The sequence below is a fragment of the Sus scrofa genome, chromosome 5 (genome assembly GCF_000003025.6).
Source record: "Sus scrofa isolate TJ Tabasco breed Duroc chromosome 5, Sscrofa11.1, whole genome shotgun sequence".
Taxonomy (NCBI): domain Eukaryota; kingdom Metazoa; phylum Chordata; class Mammalia; order Artiodactyla; family Suidae; genus Sus; species Sus scrofa.
The window spans coordinates 20,688,108-20,710,589 of NC_010447.5; the positions used below are offsets into that span (position 1 = coordinate 20,688,108).

The 22,482-nt window shown below is 37.1% G+C and overlaps 2 protein-coding genes across 2 annotated transcripts; both read left to right on the forward strand.

Annotated features, from left to right (window-relative positions):
• Positions 8,278-17,164, forward strand: LOC100157938 (olfactory receptor 6C68-like). The gene is made up of 3 exons (XM_021091225.1): positions 8,278-9,533; positions 14,292-14,411; positions 16,922-17,164. Exons 1-3 carry the CDS (start codon positions 8,559-8,561, stop codon positions 17,162-17,164), a joined length of 1,338 nt encoding a protein of 445 aa, XP_020946884.1. The 5' UTR covers positions 8,278-8,558.
• On the forward strand, positions 15,961-20,263 carry LOC110260675 (olfactory receptor 6C2-like). Its single transcript, XM_021091762.1, has one exon. It carries the CDS (start codon positions 18,145-18,147, stop codon positions 19,090-19,092), a length of 948 nt encoding a protein of 315 aa, XP_020947421.1. The 5' UTR covers positions 15,961-18,144; the 3' UTR covers positions 19,093-20,263.

Sequence of the window (22,482 nt, forward strand, 5' to 3'; positions counted from 1 at the left end):
TTATAAATACAAAATAGCCCTTGAAAAATATTAAACAGAAAATACACCTGAATGAAAGTGGTTTACCAAAACATTCACATAATATCTCAGTATCACAGAAGATAAGAACTGGTGGTCAGAAAGGGAGGAGAGTTTGGGAATCAGGAACAGTGCTCTGACTTAGGATGCCACAACGAAACACTAAGAGCAACAGAATTTTTTCAGTTTGGTTCAGAAGGCTGAATTCCCTTTATGATGCTATCTTAAACAGTATTCGATCATCAGTTAATTATTTCTTCCCTTGAGCACTGATTAGTGCCCTTTTTCTAATAGAGATTCCTATTAACCATGTTTAATAGCCTTTCGATTGTAGTCAGATGCCATTACTTGCTACTGTCTTGACAGAAATAGCATGCCTTGATGCACCAGATGTTAGGAGAACACACCTTTTGGTTTTTTGTGGGTTAGAGAAACTGCAAAAACTAAGCGAAAAAATTCATATAAAACTAATCAGTTTTTCCATGGAAAATTCCTTTATTCCTTAGGCTGGAAGAAAAGTAAAGACATAAACTCTTCGTTTACAAAAGGAAATGGCTGCCCAATTAATTACTTAAAGATAGCTGAGAAAGAACAGTGGAATACCTATTACCTTGTGTCCAAAAGTGTAGTCTCTGAACTCTTCCCTTAGTATTTCTCTACAGAACACTGAACAGGTTGCCAGAGACACCAAAGTCCATCAGCTTCATAAAAATGCAAGAAAGGAACACAAAAGCTGCAATGGCCACGGATTAAGGCCTCGTACATTAGCATAAGTGTCAGAGCAAATTGCGGAGCAAAAAGAAAAACAGGAGGAAGAAAATGAAGGAGAGAAAGAAGTAGGGGTGGTGGCTTTAACATACCATCTACCAGGCATTCTGCATGGATTGTCTCATCAACACAATAATTCCATGAACTAGAAATTAGGGGGAAAACCGAGGCTAAGAAAGAAAGGCACAGTGTGAACACTGCACTCTTATAGCAGAGATTGTGTAAAAACCCCTTCCTATTACTACTCATCCAGCCATAGGAAAGCAATAGAGTCAGAGAAATACTTGCTTTCCATTCAAGGCAATCACAAAAAATCAGTTCAACATTATGACTAGACATATAAAAATGTTTAAAATCTTCTTAAAGGTCATTCTAAAGACCTGCTAAATCATTTTAAAGAAAACACCTTTGTTTGGTGTATAAAGCAGACATAATTTAAATTTATTTATTCAAAAATGCATTACCTGAAAATATGACACTAATTGAAATGCCTGTGCATTTATTACTCTCTTCCTCTTCACAATCCTATATATAAAACACAACAGTATTTTATAACAAATGGAGAACAAATGCCTTGCCATTTTACAGGAAAATTTTGTTCAGCCTCCCAATTCCTATGAATCTAGAATCTCACCTCAACGTGCCATAAAAAAATGGACCGGAGTTCCCGTTGTGGCTCAGTGGTTAACGAATCTGACTAGGAACAATGAGGTTGTGGGTTTGATCCCTGGCCTTGCTCAGTGAGCTAAGGATCCGGCCTTGCCATGAGCTGTGGTGTAGGTTGGAGACGTGGCTCAGATCCTGTATTGCTGTGGCCCTGGAATAGGCCGGCAGCTACAGCTCCAATTAGACCCCTAGCCTGGGAACCTCCATATGCCACAGGAGCAGCCCTAGAAAAGGCAAACCAAAAGAAAGAAAAAAAAATGGACCTATTTACAACTCCCAAAGTTGTATATGTACAATTCAAAATTCATCCCCAGAAATACATTCCCTAAAGCAACTGAAATCTGGGTAGGCCATATTTATTGAGTTACTACTGCCCATCATTTGCTAAATTATTTTAGGGGCCATAAATGTAAGACATCATCCCTAAAGTTTGGAGAGAGTCTCATAAGTGCTATTTGGCTGAGTCATCACAAGTGCAGCCTGCTCACATTCACGTACAAGCAGCCATTCATTTTTGGACAAAGCCACATTAACCTGAAGAGACTATTCAAGATAAAAATTAGTTGAGGCTAGTTCTTATTAAATTCTGCTGAAATTTTAACTATTTTTTAAAAAGAGTACATTTACTAATTTCAATCTTTTACTAAAGTTAAAAAAAAAACTTTGTTCTAGGTATTTAAAGTAGGTACTAGAAACTTCTTTCAAAATTTTAAAAAATTTTAACATTGTATACATCAAATCAGATAATCTATTATAATGAAGGATTAAAGTTGACACAGATAACATACAAGTTACATCATTTTCATAAGTAAATTACCGAATCCTTTTCCTCTAAAATAAGTAGCAAGATAAGAATGTCTAATTTCACCGCTTCTACTCATTATTGCACTAGAGTTTCTAACCAATGTAATGAGGCAAGAAAAAAGTCCAGATTGGAAAGGAACAAAGCTGTCCTTAGAATTTACTGAATTGCTATTTATATAGAAAATTCTCAATAATTTACTCAAAAATACTACCGTAACTATTTTAATAAATTTAAGAGATACAGGGTCAATAAAATGCAATAATCAGAAAGTTAATTTAAATATGGCATCGAATAATACTGAATACTTAAGAAAAAAACCAACAAAAGAAATCTGAGACCTCTATAATGCAACCTATTGAATATTGTTGAAAAATATTGTAAGGATCTAAATAAATGGATATACACCATGATTATGGAACAAAGATTCAGGCCTACAAGTATAATCAAGTAAATTCCCACAACAACCGGAATGAACTTGGAAGCAAATCCTTTCTCAGATTTGCCTCTAGTTAAGAAAACAACACAGTTCCCACCTTGATTAAAGATCCTAAGCAGAAGACCCAGCAAAGCTGTGCCTGGAATCCTGAAGCACAGAAACGATGAGATAATGTGTGTGGTTTTAAATGACAAAATAGGTGGGCATAATTAATAAAAAAAAAAAAAGCCAATACAAGGCTTTAGGAAATGTTTGCTGCTTTCACTAAAATGCAATTGTTTGGGTTATGTTGTGTTCCTATTCTTCTTGCTTATTTCTCAACATATAAAAGATGTCTTCAAAATGGATTTACTAGAAGACATTAATACAGAAATTATTAGTGTAATATCTTTATATATATACATTCATTGATTGAAAGTTGATATACATTAAGGGTCAACTTCTTAAATCACTGAAATTTAATGTGTGCAAAACAAGAGAAAACAATCTTCTAAGATTAATACTGTGCTAAAAGTATACAGATAGGATAGATATACATATATAAATAATAAGGAATATCACAAGAGCAATCTCTGAAACTATATGCTCTATGAACCATGATTATGATCATGTGATGTTTCAGGAGACACTCTACATTACAGGAAAAGGTGATTAAAGATAAGATTCACAAACATCCAAGGAGAAATCTAAAATAACTGAACTGAAGATGATCATCACTGGCTGCCATAAAACAGCAGATAAAATCCTCCACACTGTCATGTAATCCAGGCCTTTGCAGAAGGCCATATCAAAAACACAGGACAATTCTTCTCCTCTTATTTTTTTACCCAGATAATCAGTGGGACACATTCGCTTGCTGAGGGTTTCTCAGAGTGAAAAATTAACATGAGGAGTTCCTGCTGTGGTGCACTTTCCCAACGTGTTGCTTAAGGTCTCACCCAGCCTCTCAGGAGTTTAATGCAGTAAGGAACAAGGTCTCTTAATTCATTATTCTCTGACGTCTCTAATCCTTATTGGAACCAATTCTCCCCAGAATCCTCTACTGATGTCCCTTTAAACTGAGGAACACAAAATTATGAGCTGAGCTGTCTACTGATCTTCTATATGTGTGTAGTTGCAGAAAACTCTCTCTAGTACAAAGAAAGATGCTGAGTCCTTTTCTAAGACAATGCATTAAGGTTACCCACCCAATCACATTCATACTAATGATTTCTTTTCCTGGCCTGGGATGACATTTATTTTTAGTACCTCTAATGAAAAATCCATACCAAAAGCCATTCAAATAGAAAAACTTGTCCTCCTACAACTAAGAATTTCTCATAGAGGAACTGTCTGGAGTATGAGCAGTCATGTGTGCAAAGATGTTTATATAAAACCTTTAGAGTAGCCTCTTGTTATTGTAAAAAAGACATGTAAAGAAGTAACGTTTCCACACTGGTGGCGATTATTATCACAGAGAGATTAAAATTATATAAATTTGGTCATCAAAAATTGCTATAAATCTCCCTGTGTTAATAATTAAGGACAACCACAACAGGCTGGATGAAAATGGGAGATTCCAACAGATTTTACAGGTTTACTTCTGCACGGATGTTTCAAGTTAAACATTTTATTGGACATTTTATTGGCTTACATTAGACAGCACCATCACACTGACTTAATATTCTTCTTGCATTTCCCTGTCCCTAAGGGCACTGTCCCCACTGCCGTCAGGTTCACAGCCAAAACTTCATATTAATATCCAGGGTGACTTTGAAACCTGGGTCTCCAAGGACTCTTTTGTTGGGTGACGCTAATGATTCTTGCTATAGGTAGAATACATAAAGTGACAAGCCACAATATTTGGTGCCAAATATGTTTTCCTGACCAATGAGTTTAGAAGATCATCTGACCCTGATCACTCAACAGTCTATGATAACCCAGCCCTTTAAAATAGGCTTTACTTTATTTTAACTAGTAACAGAAGAACATACATTCCTGGTGTCAAATGGCACAGTCCTCTTAGGAAAGAAGTTCTATGCTACAGCAGGTACATGCTATGGTATGTGATATAGGAGGCTCTGGGTAGTTCCAGGGATTTTCTAGCCGAGGTAGTTTCCTGAGAAAACTTGGAGTTCAGGTCTCCACTAGCATGCTCCTGCTCAGCCTGTGTCTCATTAAAAGGATGTTCAAATAAACTGTCAAGAGATGCCATGAAGTAACTTGTACAGCTTAAAGGGTAAGTATAAAAAGGTTTACCGTCTCAGCTGCTTTCACAGTATGTCTGCACATATTCCGGCACTAGGTAGGAGGTGGAGGGGGAATGTCATGATAGATTTTCCTCCTTAAGCACAATGTTAGACTTAAATAAACCAATACAGTTAGCATTTCAGGGGATGATCCTACAGTCATTTAAGAGATACAAGTTTTTTTGTTTTTTTTTTCTAGAACGCTGGTCCTAGAAATCATTAGCAGGTCTGGTTGAGGAATATTCAGAAATAAAATCTCCCACAAACACATAGGAACACACAATACCTAAAATCCAAGTGTGCATATGCATACACACACATCAACTGCACACTCACATATGGAAATCGTAGGCATTTTTTTATCTGTTCCACAAATAAAATGCTCTGTGAAAGTTCAATACTTAAAGAATGGATTAAGATTAAATATTTACGATTAAAAATGAATTTTTTTTTTTTTTTGCCTTTTTAGGGCCTCACCCCTGGCATAGGGACGTTCCTAGGCTAGGGATCAAATCAGAGCAGTAGCCGCCAGCATACACCACAGCCACAGCAATGCCAGATCCAACATGCATCTGTGACCTACACCACAGCTCATGGCAATGCCCGTTCCTTAACCCACTGAGCAAGGCCAGGGATTGAACCTAGGCCTCATGGATACTAGTCAGATTCATTTCCACTGAACCACAAAAGGAACTCCAAAAACAAAACCGTTTTAAGACCCAAACAAAGCTGAGTCAAATTCCAAGAGAACTACTGGGAGATGAACTGAGTTCTTGAAAAATGAAGAAAACAAGACGGAGCTTCTCATGTGAGCTATGGTCACCATCAGATGATAATGCAGTGTTCAAGAGGGTAAGAGCTTTCCATCAAACTTGATCGATCCTGAGCCTCAATTAATATCCCTCCCTGTGACAGCATCTGTCTACCCTGGAGACTGCGTCCTGTATACTGAGCCTACAGTAGCAGATGACGGGGTTTACTTGCTCAGATGAAACAGAACAATATTGTTCAAAACGCTGTGAAATAAGTTAAACAAAGAAAGGCAAACACCATACGATCTCACTTATACGTGGAATCTAAAAAACAAAGCAAAAACAAACACACAAGCTCATGGATACAGAGAAGATATTCGTGGTTTCAGAGGTGGACATTGGGATGCAGCAGGGAAGTGGGTGAAGGGGCTCAAAGGATACAAACTTCAGTGATAAAGTAAATAAGTCACAGGGATGGAATTTACAGCATGGTGACTACAGTTAATAACCGTGTCTTGCATGTTTGAAAGGAAGAGAGCAGCTCTTAAAAGTTCTCATCACAAGAAAAAAGTGATTGGTGACTGATATTACCCAGACGTAATGCGGTGATTATTTCACAACATCTACAAATAGTGAATTATTTTGTTGTATACCTGAAACTATTATAATATAAAATATCAATTATTAATTTAAAAAATCCCCTTGGTCATATGTGGATGATGCTAGCAGAACAACTAATTGTTTTTAAAATTACTAAATAAAGGGAAAGAGATGTTCCCTTTGTGGCACAGCAGAAACAAATCCAACTAGAATCCATCCATAAGGATGAGGGTTTGATCCCTGGCCTTGCTCAGTGGGTCAGGGATCCGGCATTGCCATGAGCTGTCGTGTAGGTTGCAGATGTGGCTCATATCCTGCATGGCTGTGGATGTGGCACAGCCTGGAGCTGTAGCTCTGATTCAACCTGTAGCCTGGGAACTTCCATGTGCCACAGATGAGGCCCTCAAAAATAAAAAAATTAAAAAATTAAAAAAAAAACTCTCACAGTACATGTATCAGTACGTTCTGAGAAAAAAATTCTGAAAACGAGAAAATGGCTTATCCGTAGGTGATCCATTTTGCATTTCATAAGGTTACAAGAATTTGGAACCCTGAGGACATTACTTACAGGTTAGAAAACTATGACTATCTATCCATGTAAAGGAGGATACATGAGAAATAACTCTCACCACCTTGATCGTATTAACCCAGAATAATATGGTCTCTACTCTTCAGACGTAATATTTCACGGAAAGAAATACCGAGCCAACATGGAAGGGTCAATATACCAACAGGAATAAAGAACACAATGGAAAATTAGCTAGCTGAACTTTGGTGACGTGCAGCCCCATCCGCCACACGCACTGAGTGACTGCACACGTTTAGATTTTTGCCCTCAAGAGCACATTCACCACAGATGCAGCACCATAATTATTCATTACTCCTGCCCCTCACTGCTGCTCAAGTGTCTGGGTTTAACAATGAATTCTAAAGTAATACTACCTTTGTTTGAATTACAAATACAAATTCTGTCATCATGAAACCAAGGCATTCAGGTAAATGTGCACCAATAACCACAGTACAGTGACTCAGGCCAGGGCTCTGGAGCCCTTCTGAGTGGATACTGAATATCCAGAAAGCAGTGGACATAGGCCTTATCTCTCTGTGCCCCACTTTTCCCACTTTGAAAATGGAGACAACATACCTCCCAACCTCACAGGATATCCTAAGGTTTGTACGCGTGATATCTGTAAGAGACTTAGACCAGTGCCTGGAGCACACAAAGAGACTTGTAAGCATGTATTCTTAGGATTACACTGAAACACATTTAAATTATGATTTATCTTGAATTGATCCACAGGAAGATCCATGAAGGAGTGCTTTATCAAGGCTGCTGAGCTTGAAAACCAGAGACTACGTGATTGAGAAATGAATGCAAAATGTAAAAAGAGAGGCAAAAATGTGGACTGGAAAGAAATGCGAATGGAGGAAAGAGAGGTGCTTCGAGAGGATGTTCAGTCACTTTTGTCTTGACTTTTTCTCCATAACACGGTGTGTACATATGTTTCAATCTGAGTGCTTAAATGAAGCATCAAAGTATAGCTTTTACATCCTTCAGAAGTTCATTAATTACACTCAGCATAACCTCACAAGGCGATGAAAGTGCAATATGTGATGAGGTTGTACTGCATCATGTAACCCGAGGTAACACAAGACATGGAAATGGAAGTTTTAAAATCCACAAAACTACAAATGTGGATGTTTCAGAGTCAAAACATGTTTTGCCCTTATAACGAATGATCACTCATTAGAAAGAAAAAAAAACCTTTATATTTTAGAGAGAATTGAAATGGCTTTTTTTGGGTCATGGTCAAAACCTTTATTTTAGTATTTTAACAATTCCAAAATTTAAAGCAAAAGAGTGACACTGAATTAACTTTTTAAAAATTTTGCTTCTGTATTGAAGAAAAATATTTGGCAGTATAAAAAACTGCTTAATATATGAAATGAAAAATAAATGTAAATAAAAAATGCACAATGCAGTGTAGGAGATAATATATTTAATTCATTATGAATTAATTTTGAGAAATTACTAAAGGAAAAGTTAAACTATAAACTAAACAAAATGTATAAAGTAATTTCACTTGTCATTATGAATAAATAGACTAAGGGGTTGAGCTCACTGTAAAATAGGAAATGTATTCCTCCAATCTAAAAGTAAAACTCATGCATGTTGGATGAGTTCAATACACAAGAGCGTGTTCATCAGTGGATGATGTCTTTGAATTCTGCATTCAAATCTCTCTGACATTGACATTTACGGTTGACAAAATCCAGGAGTCAATATGAGAAACCACACTGCAATAACAACATTCATCCTTCTGGGACTGACAGAAGATCCTCAGCTGCAGCTCTTGCTTTTCCTTTTTCTATTTCTCACCTACATATTGTGTGTTACTGGAAATCTGACCATCATTACCCTGACCTTGCTGGATCCCCACCTTAAAATCCCCATGTATTTTTTCCTCCAAAATTTCTCTTTCCTAGAAATCTCATTTACAACCTCCTGTATTCCAAGATTCCTATACAGTATATCAACTGGGGACAGAACAATTACCTATAATGCATGCTTCATTCAATTATTTTTTACAGATCTCTTTGTGATAACTGAGTTCTTTCTCTTGGCAGCCATGGCATATGATCGCTATGTGGCCATCTGCAAACCCCTGCATTATATGACAATCATGAGCAACAAACTCTGCAAAACAATGGTTGTCTGCTGTTGGCTGGCAACAATTATGATTATCCTCCCTCCATTCAGCTTGTGTTTTCATCTGGAATTCTGTGATTCCAATCTCATTGATCATTTTATCTGTGATGCATCTCCTCTCCTGAAGATCTCATGCTCAGACACCTGGTTAATTGAGCAGATGGTTATAGCCTGTGCTGTGCTCACTCTCATCATCACTCTTTTGTGTGTGGTTCTCTCCTACATATACATCATAAGGACGATTCTAAAATTCCCTTCTGCCCAACAAAGAAAAAAAGCCTTTTCTACCTGTTCTTCCCACATGATTGTCGTTTCCATCAGCTATGGCAGCTGCATCTTCATCTACATCAAACCATCTGCCAAGGAAGAGGTAAATCTCAATAAAGGAGTGGCATTGCTTATTTCTTCCATTTCACCAGTGCTGAATCCTTTTATATATACTCTGAGGAATAAGCAAGTTAAACTAGCCTTTCATGACTCACTCAAAAAAAATTGCATTCCTTTTAAAAAAGTAAAATGGGAGTTCCCGTCGTGGTGCAGTGGTTCAAGAGTCCGACTAGGAACCATGAGGTTGCGGTTTCGATCCCTGGCCTTGCTCAGTGGGTCAAGGTTCCGGCGTTGCGGTGAGCTGGGGTGTAGGTTGTAGATGCGGCCTGGATTCTGCGTTGCTGTGGCTCTGGCGTAGGCTGGCAGCTACAGCTCAGATTCGACCCCTAGCCCGGGAACCTCCATATGCCGCAGGAGCGGCCCAAGAAATGGCAAAAAGACAAAAAAAATAAAAATAAAAATAAATCATCTGGGGAGTTCCCGTCGTGGCACAGTGGTTAACGAATCTGACTAGGAACCATGAGGTTGCAGGTTCGGTCCCTGCCCTTGCTCAGTGGGTTAACGATCTGGTGTTGCCGTGAGCTGTGGTGTAGGTTGCAGACGTGGCTCAGATCCTGCGTTGCTGTGGCTCAGCTGTAGGCTGGTGGCTACGGCTCCGATTAGACCCCTAGCCTGGGAACCTTCATATGCCGCAGGAGCGGCCCAAGTCATGGCAAAAAGCCAAAAATAAATAAATAAATAAATAAATAAAAAAGTAAAATGTATCTCTTGATAAACCAACTCAAAAGATTGCTGTGAGCTGTGATGTAGGTCATTGATGTGGCTTAGATCTGGCATTGTTGTTGCATGGTGTAGGCTGGCAGCTACAGCTTCCATTTGACTCCTAGCCTGAGAACCTACATGTGCTGTGGGTGCAGGCCAAAAATAAATAAATAAATAAAGCAGAAAAAAGTAAAAAATATCTCTTGATAATCCACTCAAAATATGCACCGCGGCCTTATTTTTGCATAAAGCTGATAACCAATATTACAATCCCTCCATATACTGAAGAAGTAATTATTGAACGTTGATTTGTGAGGAATAAAATAGATCATTTTTAATCCATTAACCAGAACCCATCATAATTTAGTCATTTCTTTTTCCTCTTTTAGACGTTTTTCCTACCTATTTTACACTATTGGTGTAGAGATGGCATTCTTTTTCATTCAAGTATAATTGACATACAATATATTACATTGGCATAGTGATTCTATATTTTTATACATGATGAAATGATCAGCACAAGAAATCAGGTTATCATCCATTTTTGAGCCTTCAGATATCAACAAATTAATTTGGGAAAACTATGAGCAATATGAAACCAATACAGTCAACAACTTAGATGAAATGGAAAGGTTCTCTGAAACTTACAAATTGTAAACCTGACTCAAAAAGAAACAGAACATCTGCATACATTTCTGTTTCACCCACGAATTAATACCCAAAAATATTTTCACAAAGAAAACACCAAAATCATGTTGCCTCATTGGTGAATACGATCCAAGGGAGAAATAATCCAATCTATGCAAATTCTTTCAAAATACATGAAGAAAGAATACTTTCTCACTCATTTTAAGAAATTCACATGTATCTGATTCTAATACCAGACAAAGAAACTATGAGCATAAAAATGTAGACCAACAAACCTCATGATCGCAGAATTCAAACATCCTTAACAATTTCCTACCAAAGCTCAATAATAATAACCAAACAGATATGGTCAAGAAAACTTGGTGGACATTTCATAAGGGAAGTTACATGAATAGCCAACAAGCACATGGCAAGAGCTCAATATCACTAGTCATCAGGAAATCAAATTATAACTAAAATGAGCCACACACACTTATTAGAATGGCTACAATTAGAATATAGGCTGACACTATAAGTCACAGCAAAGACAGAGAACAACTGGAACTTCACAAAGGAATGGTCGACATACATGAAGTGATACAACCACTTGGGAAAACATTCTGGCAGGTTCATATATAGTTAAACCTGGTTATCATATGTCTTAGCAAATTCTCTATTTACCTAAGAAAAACGAAACTATACATTGCCCAAATTACATGCATGAATGTTTACAGCAGCTGGATTCATAGGACTCAAAAGTGTAAACATCCAAAATGTTCATCAAAAAACAGAGAAAACTATTGTGGTATATTCATGCAATGGAAAGCCATTCAACTGCCCAAAGGAATAAACCTCTACAACAAATAAAATAGAAAATTTCAAAATATTTATGCTGAGCAAACGGTGTCACACACACTATATTCCATGTTTTCACATTGTTGAGCAAGAAAAAAAATCCAGAGTGTCAGAAAGCAGGTCAGTGACTGAATGAGACCAGAATGGAGTGTACTGTCTGCAAAACGTCATGAGGAAATGTTTTGGGATGACAAAGACGTTTCATGTAATGTGTGATGTGGTAATTATTTGAATGTATATATTTTTTAATTTATTTTATTTTTTAAATTATTTCCCCAATACAAATTTTTTTTCTACGATACAGCATGGTGACCCAGTTACATATACAGGCACACATTCTATTTTCTCACATTAGCATGCTCCGTCATAAGTGACTAGAAATAGTTCCCAATACTACAAAACAGGATGTCATTGCTAATCCATTCCAAAGGTAACAGCTTGCATCCATTAACCCCAAACTCCCAATCTACCCCCTCCCTCCCCTTCCCCCTTGGCAACCACAAGTCTATTCTCCACGTGCATGATTTTCTTTTCTGTGGAAAGGTTCCTTTGTGTCGTATATTAGACTCCAGGTATAAGTGATATCACATGGCATTTGTCTTTCTCTTTCTGACTTACTTCACGAGGATGAGAGTCTCTAGTTCCATCCATGTTGCTCCAAATGGCATGATTTCATTCTTTTTTATGGCTGAGCAGTATTCCATTGTGTATATATACAATGTCTTCCTAATCCAATCATATGTTGATGGACATTTGGGTTGTTTCCATGTCTTGGCTATTGTGAATAGTGCTGCAATTAACGTGCGGGTCTATGTGTCTTTTTTAAGGAAAGTTTTGTCTGGATATGATTGCTGGGTCATATGGTAGGTATCTTAGCTTTCTAAGATACCTCCACACTGTTCTCCATGGTGGCTGTACCATCTCACATTCCCACCAACAGTGCAGAAAGGTTCCCTTTTCTCCACACCCCCTCCAGCATTTGTGATTTGTGGACGTATTAATGATGGCCATTCTGACTGGTGTGAGGTGGTACCTCATAGTAGTTTTGATTTGCATTTCTCTAATAATCAGGGATGTTGAACACTGTTTCAAGTGCTTGTTGGCCATCTGTATATCTTCCTTAGAGAAATGTCTATTCAGGTCTTTTGCCCATTTTTCCATTGGATTGTTGGCTTTTTTGCTGTTGAGTTGTATAAACTGTTTGCATATTTTAGAGATTAGGTCCTTGTCAGTTGCATCATTTGAAACTGTTTTCTCCCATTCTGTAAGTTCTCTTTTTGTTTTCTTTTTGGTTTCCTTTGCAGTGTGTGCAAAACCTTTTCAGTTTGATTAGGTCCCATTGGTTTATTTTTGCTCTTATTTCTATTGCTTTGGGGGACTGACCTGAGAAAATATTCATGATGTTGATGTCAGAGAGTGTTTTGCCTCTGTTCTTTTCCAGGAGTTTGATGGTGTCTTGTCTTATATTTAAGTCTTTCAGCCATTTGGAGTTTATTTTTGTGCATGGTGTGAGGGTGTTTTCTGGCTTCAATGATTTGCATGTAGCTGTCCAGGTTTCCCAGCAATACTTGCTGAAAAGATTATCTTTTCCCATTGTATGTTCTTGCCTCCCTTGTCAAAGATTAATTGACTATAGGTGTCTGGGTTTATTTCTGGGTTCTCTATTCTGTTCCATTGGTCTGTACATCTGTGTTGGTACCAGTACCACACTCTCTTGATGACCGTGGCTTTGTAATAGAGCCTGAAGTTTAGACAGTTATGCCTCCTGCTTGGTTTTTGTTCCTCAGAATTGCTTTAGCAATTCTGGGACTTTTTTTGTTAATTTATTTTCTGTGATTCCATATGAATTTTTAGATTGTTTGTTCTGGTTCTGTGAAAAATGTCATGGGTAATTTGATAGGGATTGCACTGAGTCTGTAGATTGCTTTGGGTAGTATGGCCATTTTTACAATATTCATTTTTCCAACCCAGAAGAATAGAATTTTAATTTTTACATCTTTAATTTTCTTAATTAATGCTTTATAGTTATCAGCATATAAGTCCTTTACCTCCTTGGTCAGGTGTATTCCCAGGTATTTGATTTTTTGGGGTGCAGTTATAAAAGGTATTGTATTTTTGTATTCCTTTTCTAATATTTCATTGTTACTATACAGAAAAGCAACAGATTTCTGAATGTTAATCTTATATCCTGCTACTTTGCTGAATTTGTTGATCAGCTCAAGTAGTTTTGGGGTGGAGTCCTTAGGGTTTTCTCTATATAGTACCATGTCATCTGCATTTCTGAATAGTTATGTTTACTCTAACCAAGAATTACAAAGTTACAGGATTAATAATTCAAAAAATTGTCTTTATCATCTTACAAATGCCTAACATGATACTGAAATACAAGACAGAAGTTTGCCCTTGGCCTGGTTACCCAATACTTACTATTGCACGCCTGGCCACATCTGATGCTGGTATTTACAGGTGGGTCTCTGAAGACATTTTCCCAGTTCTCCCTTCGTCTTTCTATCCCCAAAGTCTATTACACAAGAGATTCATGAGTTATTTTAAGTCAGGACCACCAAGGACATGTTTGTTTGCTTCACTTAACTGAAAACTGGGTCAATTTGTTTTCAAAAGGGAAATACTGTTGGTTTAGAAATATGGCCCTCTGCCAGAAGTATCAGAACAGCAATTTTTCCAACAACAGAGAGAGATGCCTACCTGGCCATTTTACCTACTGTTATCTTCGTAGTTACAAAGTAAAGAAAAGAGCGCCTGGGCTCAGGGGGAGGCAGGCTTTGTGTTGGAAAACTCTTCACCTTGTGTGGGTGGTGGAGGACTTGGTGAAAACTCTCCAACTGCAGAGCCCTCTGTGAGTATGAGACTGCTCCTAAAAATGAGCAGGTCTATCCACCACCTCTTTCCATCAGAAGACATTCCTGGATGACGTTTTTCACTCTTGCAACTTTAGGGTTCTGAAAACACTGGATGTTACGACAATCAGGGAAGTACTATTACAATTTTCTTTTCCTTTCTGAACTCTAGAATGATGCTCTCCTCTAAGGAAAGTGTCTATGGCAAAATAACTGATTACTTTTATATTTTATGAAAGGTTTCAACAATTGCTTATGAAGTGTGTCTTTACAATATGAGTAGCAAGTATAGGACAGTCATTGATAAGCTGTTTTATGTATCAATATATTGAAATTTATCTAAATGTGGCAGAATGTTAGGGGGAACTCTTACGTGTTCTCTATCATAACCTCACCCTTATTTTAAAAAAACTTTGTTTAAAATACATCAATTGTATCTCCATTGGGGGACTTATTTGCTCATGTTTAATCAGTTGGTGACCTTATCCTCTAACAGTCTTTCATATTTTAATGGAAATTCAATTTTTTCATCTCTATATCAATATCAAGGTCAATTAATTTCATGACCGAGTTCTTACGAATGCAGGATATGAATGACTGGAAAAATAGTGGTATTTTGGAAGAAAAAATGCTCTCCTGAGTACATGCAAGCTGCTTGGCACTTGAGAGTGAGTGAGATATCTGGAGCCATGGTGACTAGAACTGAAGGGAAGTATCAGGGCTGCATATACAATTAATTTTTACCCCACTGGAAACGCTGGGTTCTCTCTTAATGACCTTGAACTTGGTGCTGAGGTGGGAAGGCTAACTTTTAAGCATACTATTCCCTGTTCTTCCCTTATTCTGCCTTTCTATAAACTCTATAGACTAAACCATGGGACTAGGCACAATGTGGAAGCTGATAACTGCCTTTCTGAATAATTAGGAAGGACATTTTTAAAGAAACCAAGTGAAACTCTATGTAACCATTTAACTGAAGCCTCTAAGGCAAATGCCTCTTGATTCAACAATGTAGGAAAGTGCAAGGTATCCTGACAGTGGCTGAAGGAAAGGAAATCCTTGCGTTGGCTGTTATGTAAGTAATCAGAGAAAAGACCAAATATATTCTACTTTTTGATCCATCAACACATTTCAAAGGACAGGTTTTTTTTTTAACTCTAGGGCTATATCTGACATGTCGCCTTTTTTGGTACTTACAGGGAGCAAAGAATGATTCTTATGTTTTAAAGAGCTCATTTTTGGAAAAAAAAAAAGGAGACCAAGCAAGAGAGACAATATATGGCATATACATTAAATATGTGCAATTCTTATATCAAGTACACCTCAAAAAGCTAAAAAAGGAATTAATAGAGCCTTCACAGCTAAAAATTGGAAACCCCCCCCATGTAGGATTACATATTTATATTACAGAATGCAACATTCTCTCATATAAAAGAGAATGGAAATTCCACTAAATGAGAAACAGACTGCTTGTTCTTTTTTTTTTTAATTACTCACTGAATTTTATTATATTTAGACTGCTTGTTCTGAGTCCAAAGAATACATAAAAAACTTATTCTTTTAAAAATTAAGTTATTTATTGAGCTCTTGAATAGGGCCAGCTACTGTGGAATCTCAGGGAACAAGACTCTGAAGAGCCCAATAGCAAAAAAATACACTTACAGGCTCAGTGATAGAGACATGAGTACTATGTGCAAAAGAGGCAAAAACAACAGGCATGTAACTCAGACAATGAAGATTCAAGAAACTTTTTCTCAGGAAGTGACACTAAGCCCAAACTTAGTATCCTGCTAGTAACTTCTAGTGAAGGTAAGGGCGGGGTGGGATGCTTCTAATGAACAGAGGAACAAGAAAGAGACTCCACCCAAATTATAAATATTTTGCTCTGCTTTGTGGAAAGTGAATGTCCCTCTTTGCTGGACACACTCGAAAGAGCTGTTTCACAGGGAACATTCCTTTCTAAATATAGAACCTTTATCACAGGAGTGTGCTATCCACGAAGCACTTCTGGTCTTAGGAGTTGATGTTATAATTTGGCTTGTAGGTAGAGACAGAATCCGTGCAATTTGGGCATTTCTAATTAATATTCATCCACAATTTCAACTGTCAGCGTTAATTTCAAATAATATCCGACCTACTTATAAACAGAATAAAATCGACTTCACTGCTAAAACACGGTTGAAATGCAATCAGATTAGAGAATATAAACACCAGACAAATAACCCATGTGAAGACTTGCCCCAACAAACTGCCCAGCACATAGAAAGTGCTCACAATTGCAGTTTGCTTTTTTGGTTTTCTTTCTTTCTTTTTTATTTCTAGTTGGTAAGTTTTAACAATGAAATAAAATTGCACTTTCACAAGTGTTGAAAAAATAGTGCATATAATTCTTAGCTAGACTTCACCCAGCTCGCCCTAATGGTAGCATCCTCTACAACCACAGTTCAATTATTAACACTAAGGAATGAACACTATACACAAATACTGAAAACTAAAATACACATTTAAGGATGGCTCAGGGTCCCAAGCCAGGCCTGGCTGGGTAAGCACCACCACCACCTGTGCCCCCAAGGCGCATATCGCACACTCTCTGGGCACCCCCTGTCGGATCTGCGATGGTGGTGCCATGCACAGGTTTCCTGACTCCATATCCCAACACCTAGGGGCTGTGGACCTCGCTGAGGTCTGTGAGTCCCCAGGGGTGCCAGAAGGGCCAAGCTTTGCGGTGTCAGAGGGGAAAAAGACTAACTGAAACATAAATAAAATTAAAAGATATGAATACAGACATAATTAGGAGTTTCCCAGTTTTTCCACTAAGGTCACTTTTCTGCTACAGGATACAATTGGATTAACTATTGACAAGCTCATCATGACTCCTTGGTCTCCTCCTCCAACTTGGTGTCTCATTCTGTCTTCCCTTGGCCTTCATGACCTCCAAAGTATAAATAATTGAGGTTAAATATCTTCGGGATTTTTTTTTTCTACTTATACTAATTTCTTTACCCAATACTGGAGTAGGTAACTTGTTTATGTACCACACATAAAACACGATGTTCTATCAGATGAAAAATGGAAGGAAAATTGGGTATTCATGAAGAAATTAGAGATAAATGACTAAACTAGAAAACACTGCATGTTATTTGGATGACAATTCTAAAATCAAAAGTAAAATAAAAATGAAAGAACTTCTATGATCATGGCAGTAAAAGCAAACATTCCAATACTGCACACATAGCCTCTACATAATGTCAAACTTAGCCATTTATTTGCATTTTATAGGTACCAACACTTCCAAGTAACTTATGAGTCCATCCAACCTGATGAGTAGTGAAGAACTTTTAGGAGCAAAAGGACATTATATATCCACAAAACTGTATCACATGGATAATGCTTTCTAATCCCATAGCTAAATACATTGGAGAGAATAAATGGCAAAATTTAGCTTAACTGAAAACTAGAGATGGGAGAACATACAAGAGGTAGAAAAATATGGACTGTAATATAAAATGATTTCAGAAAAAGAAAATCTTGAGGGGATCTATTATGCACATAAAAGAGCTGAGAATTCCTGACTTTTGACGGGACATAAGGAAGTCAAAGAAGAAAATGACTATTCACTGAATAGATTGGATTTTTTTTACACAATGGCCACACCCTCATAATTTCATACAAGTTTTCTCAGTTCAAGGTCACGTGAGTTGGTGAGAAGTTGAGAAGAACTACAAGTCAGCCATGAGAAACCGTACATCATTATCTACATTCATACTTCTGGGACTGACAGGTGATCCTCAAATGCAGCTTCTCATTTTTATATTTCTGTTTGTCTCCTACACGCTGAGTATAACTGGGAACATGACCATCATTATACTCACTTTGGTAGATTCTCGCCTTAAAACTGCCATGTACTTCTTCCTCAAACACTTCTCCTTTTTAGAAACCTTCTTCACTACAGTCTGCATCCCCAGGTTCCTATACAGCTTATCAACTGGGGACAAAACTATCTCCTATAATGCCTGTATGGCTCAACTATTTTTTGTCATCCTTTTTGGAGCCACAGAATTTTTTCTCCTGGCCGCCATGTCCTATGACCGCTACGTGGCCACCTGCAAACCCTTACATTATGCGACCATCATGAACAGCAGAGTCTGTGGATGGCTTGTCAGCTGCTGCTGGATAGCAGGTTGGTTGGTCATATTTCCACCACTGTGCCTGGGCCTAAACCTGGAATTCTGTGACTCTAATATCATCGATCATTTTGCCTGTGATGCTTCTCCTTTGCTGAAGATATCTTGTTCAGACACACAGTTCTTAGAACAGATGACTATTGCCCTTGCTGTGCTGACTGACATCATGACACTTCTGTGTGTAGTTATGTCGTATACCTACATCATCAAGACCATCATAAAGTTCCCTTCTGCCCAGCAAAAGATGAAGGCCTTCTCTACCTGCTCTTCTCACTTGATAGTGGTTTCTATTACCTTTGGCAGTTGTATCTTCATCTATGTCAAACCTTCAGCAAAGGATGATATCAAAATTAATGTGTGTGTCCGTGCTCTCTACTTCAGTTTCCCCCATGTTAAACCCATTTATTTATACCCTGAGGAACAAGCAAGTGAAACGAGCTTTCACAGACTTAATCAAAAGAATTTCATTGATCTCAAAGACATAAAGGAATGTTGAAAGTCACCATCAAATATAAATACAAAAAGAGTAGTGCACCTTAAAGTCATAATCATCAATTCTTTTTTTTTTTTTTTTCTTCTTCTGCCACATCACACTCTAAGCCTATGGAAGTTCCCCAGCCAGGCATTGAATCCAAGATTAGCTGCAGCCTACACAACAACTAAGCAATGCTGGATCCTTAACTTGCTGCACCACAGCAGGAACTCCATAATCTACAATTCTTAACTATTTTACCCTGGTCTACTGTCTGTTCATATTAAATGCTCATAATACTGTTAGTCCTGAATCTTGTCTCCCAAATCATCATTTCAATCCATGTTAATATAAGGAAGTTGAGTCATTTCAACTTTTGTTGAAAATAAACTTTCTCCAAGATAACATTATATATCAAGAGAGCATGAAATTAAATTTCCAGGAAAAGGGTCTTAAATTCTAACCTGGCTCTGATCAAGAAAAGAACAATTTAATCATATATCAAAATAAAAAAATCAAATTCTTGAAGTAATAGGGAAATAATGAAGTCATAGTAGCCATTGCTTTCTTTAAAACCAAAAATTCAAAAAGTATATATATACAATTACAGTTACTCTCCTCAAGCAAAAATAAGATAAGTTTTGAAAATATTAACGAGGTAGTTTGATCAAAACGGAATATATTTTAACACTATGGGTTTACAAACCGGGAGGTCCACATCTACCTTGTAAAAAAAAAATCTTTAAAACCCAACAATTTAGAGTTGAGAGTGAACCACTGCATTCTCTCTAGAGTGAAAGAACACAGCCTGTACATTAATTCATCACCCAGGTTGCAGTGATCTAGTAAAATCTGCTGAGACAACAAAACCATCTTTATGATGATAAAGCAAGGCTACTGCCGAAATACATAATACAGTGCGAGTCCTAAATATAGCAGCTAAGTGAAGCCAACAGGAGCCAGTTGTGATTCTGTCTGCTTTGTTCATGGCTGTACCATTACCACCTGAAGAGTGCACAGAATATATAATTGGTTCTCAATAAATATCGACAGAAGTTAATGGCTGTATTCCAGAAAATGTAAAAAGAAAAAAGTGATAGTGGCTGCAATACACAAAAGACAACAGAGAATTCAATGTGCTTTGGGCTTGTTTATTGGGAATTTATTCTAATTTTTTGCTTAAGGTTTCATTCAGCCTCTCAATATTCTGTTGCTAGAGTAGAGGCTTTTTTTTTTTTTCTCATTCCTTATTTGCTGATATCTCTAAACTTTTATTGGAGGAAATTCTTTCCAGGACCCTCTACTGACATCCCTTTGCACTAAGGAAAACAAAGGTACAAATTCAACTGTCTATTAATCTTCTATTTTTGTTTAGCTGCAGAGAACTCTCTCTAGTACACAGAAAGATGCTGAGTCTTTTCTAAGATAATCTATTAAGAATATCCACCCAATCACGTTCATACTAATGGTTTCTATTTCTGGATTAGAACTACATATTTTTTTAGGCACATCTGATGAGAAATCTGTATGACAAGCCACACAAATATAAAAACTTTCCTACCTACGACTAAGAATTTCCCTATAGGAATGGTCTGATGTATAATAGTTGTGGGAACAAAGATATTTCTATAATACTTTAAAGTAGTATTTTTTATTATTAAAAAAAGAAATGGGGAACTCTGTCTAGTCACTTATGATGGAACACGTAATGTGAGAAAAAAGAATATATACATGTATGTGTAACTGGGTCACCATGCTGTGCATATATATAAATAAATGATTTTTTTAAAAAAAAGAAATGGAAACAACTTAAGTTCCAAGCCAGTGGTACTTATTATCGAAGGAGATTAAAATTATATCATTCAGTCATTAAAAATTGCTATAAATCTCTTTATATTGATAACTAAATACAACCATAATTGGTTGGGTGAAAAAGGTAGATTACAACTGTGTTTGCGAGTTTACTTAGGTACATATGTTTGAGTGGGAAAATATATGACACTGATGTTATAAAATAATTTACAGTGCTAATGTCTATGTAATTTGTTTCCCTTTTACCTCCATATTTCTCATCATGTCCATGAGTTACTTAATTTTACTGGCCATGCCCTGGCATGCAGAAGATCCCAGGACAGGAATGGAACCCACACCACAGCAGCGACAACACAATTCTTAACCACCAGGACACCAGTGAATTACTTAACCGAAAGAAAGTAGAGAATGGTTCCACTGCCTGAAATAATACCAAAAAAAATAATTTCATCATTTCACTTATATTAGCCTGCATCACCACAGTATATCTAATTCTGCTGTTGCAGTTTCTTCATCTTAAGGGCACTGGCACCGTTGCTGTAAAGTTGACAGCCAAAATTTTATATTAATATTCCTTGATGACGTTCAGACCTGGATCTCCAAGGACTCTCCTTTGTTTACTCTAATGACTCCTGTTATACGTAGAATACACAAATTAACTAGCCATAATATTTGGTGCCAAATACGTTCTCCTGATGAAGAAATTCAGAAGATCAACCATCCCTAATCACTCCAAAGCCCAAGATATGCCTAGCCCTAGAGATTAGGCATTTCTGTTCTTCTATCTTTCTTTTGTTCTTTTTTTTTTTTTTTTTTTTTCTTGCTGTCAAGTGAAGAACACGAAAATGGCAGAGGCCCTCTTCTAGAAATGCCCTATAGTGTAGGAGGGCTCTGGGCATTTCCAGGGATTTTCTAGCTGAGTGTGGTTTCCCAAGAAAACTTAGCTTTCAGGTCTCTACTAGCATATTCCTGTTCAGCCTGTGTCTCATTATGAGAATGTTCAAATACATGGTCAACGGATGCCATGAAATACTTTACTGTTTAAAGGTTAAGTCTGAAAGTGTTTGCTGCCTCAGTTATTTTCACAGCATGTATGCATGTGTTCTGGCAGAAGGTGGGAGGTGGATGGGAAATGTCATGACAGAGTTCTCTCTTTAAGCAAAGGCTTAGACTTCAATAACCAATACAGTTAGCATTTGAAGGGACTATCCTATAGTCATGTATGAGATACAATTTTTGTTCTACAAGGATGGCCCTAGAAATCATTAGCACGCCTGGTTATGATTCAGGCCTAAATCATAAATAAAATCAACAAACTCACATGGACACACAAAAAATAAAATCCAAGCACCCACACACACATACACCTACACACATCAACTGAAGACTCACATACTGAAAATTTATTCATTTTTTAATTTTTGCCCAAATAAAATACTCTGTGAAAGTTTAGAGTCAATCTGAATGTGTTGACATTATTAAATATTTATTAATACTGGATTCAGATACAAGAAAAATATTGATTATTAAAAATGAGATGTTTTAAGACCCAAGCAAAGCTGAGTCAAATACCAAGAGAACTACTGGGTAGTGAACTGAGTT

What these genes read in the sequence shown, in the direction of transcription:
- LOC100157938 (XM_021091225.1), top strand. Translation starts at nt 8,559, where the DNA reads ATGAGAAACCACACTGCAATAACAACATTCATCCTTCTGGGACTGACA. An exon ending in CGTGGTGCAGTGGTTCAAGA is followed by an intron (nt 9,534 to 14,291) that starts GTCCGACTAGGA and finishes TTATCTTCGTAG; the next exon opens with TTACAAAGTAAAGAAAAGAG. An exon ending in CTCCAACTGCAGAGCCCTCT is followed by an intron (nt 14,412 to 16,921) that starts GTGAGTATGAGA and finishes TACACATTTAAG; the next exon opens with GATGGCTCAGGGTCCCAAGC.
- LOC110260675 (XM_021091762.1), top strand. Translation starts at nt 18,145, where the DNA reads ATGAGAAACCGTACATCATTATCTACATTCATACTTCTGGGACTGACA.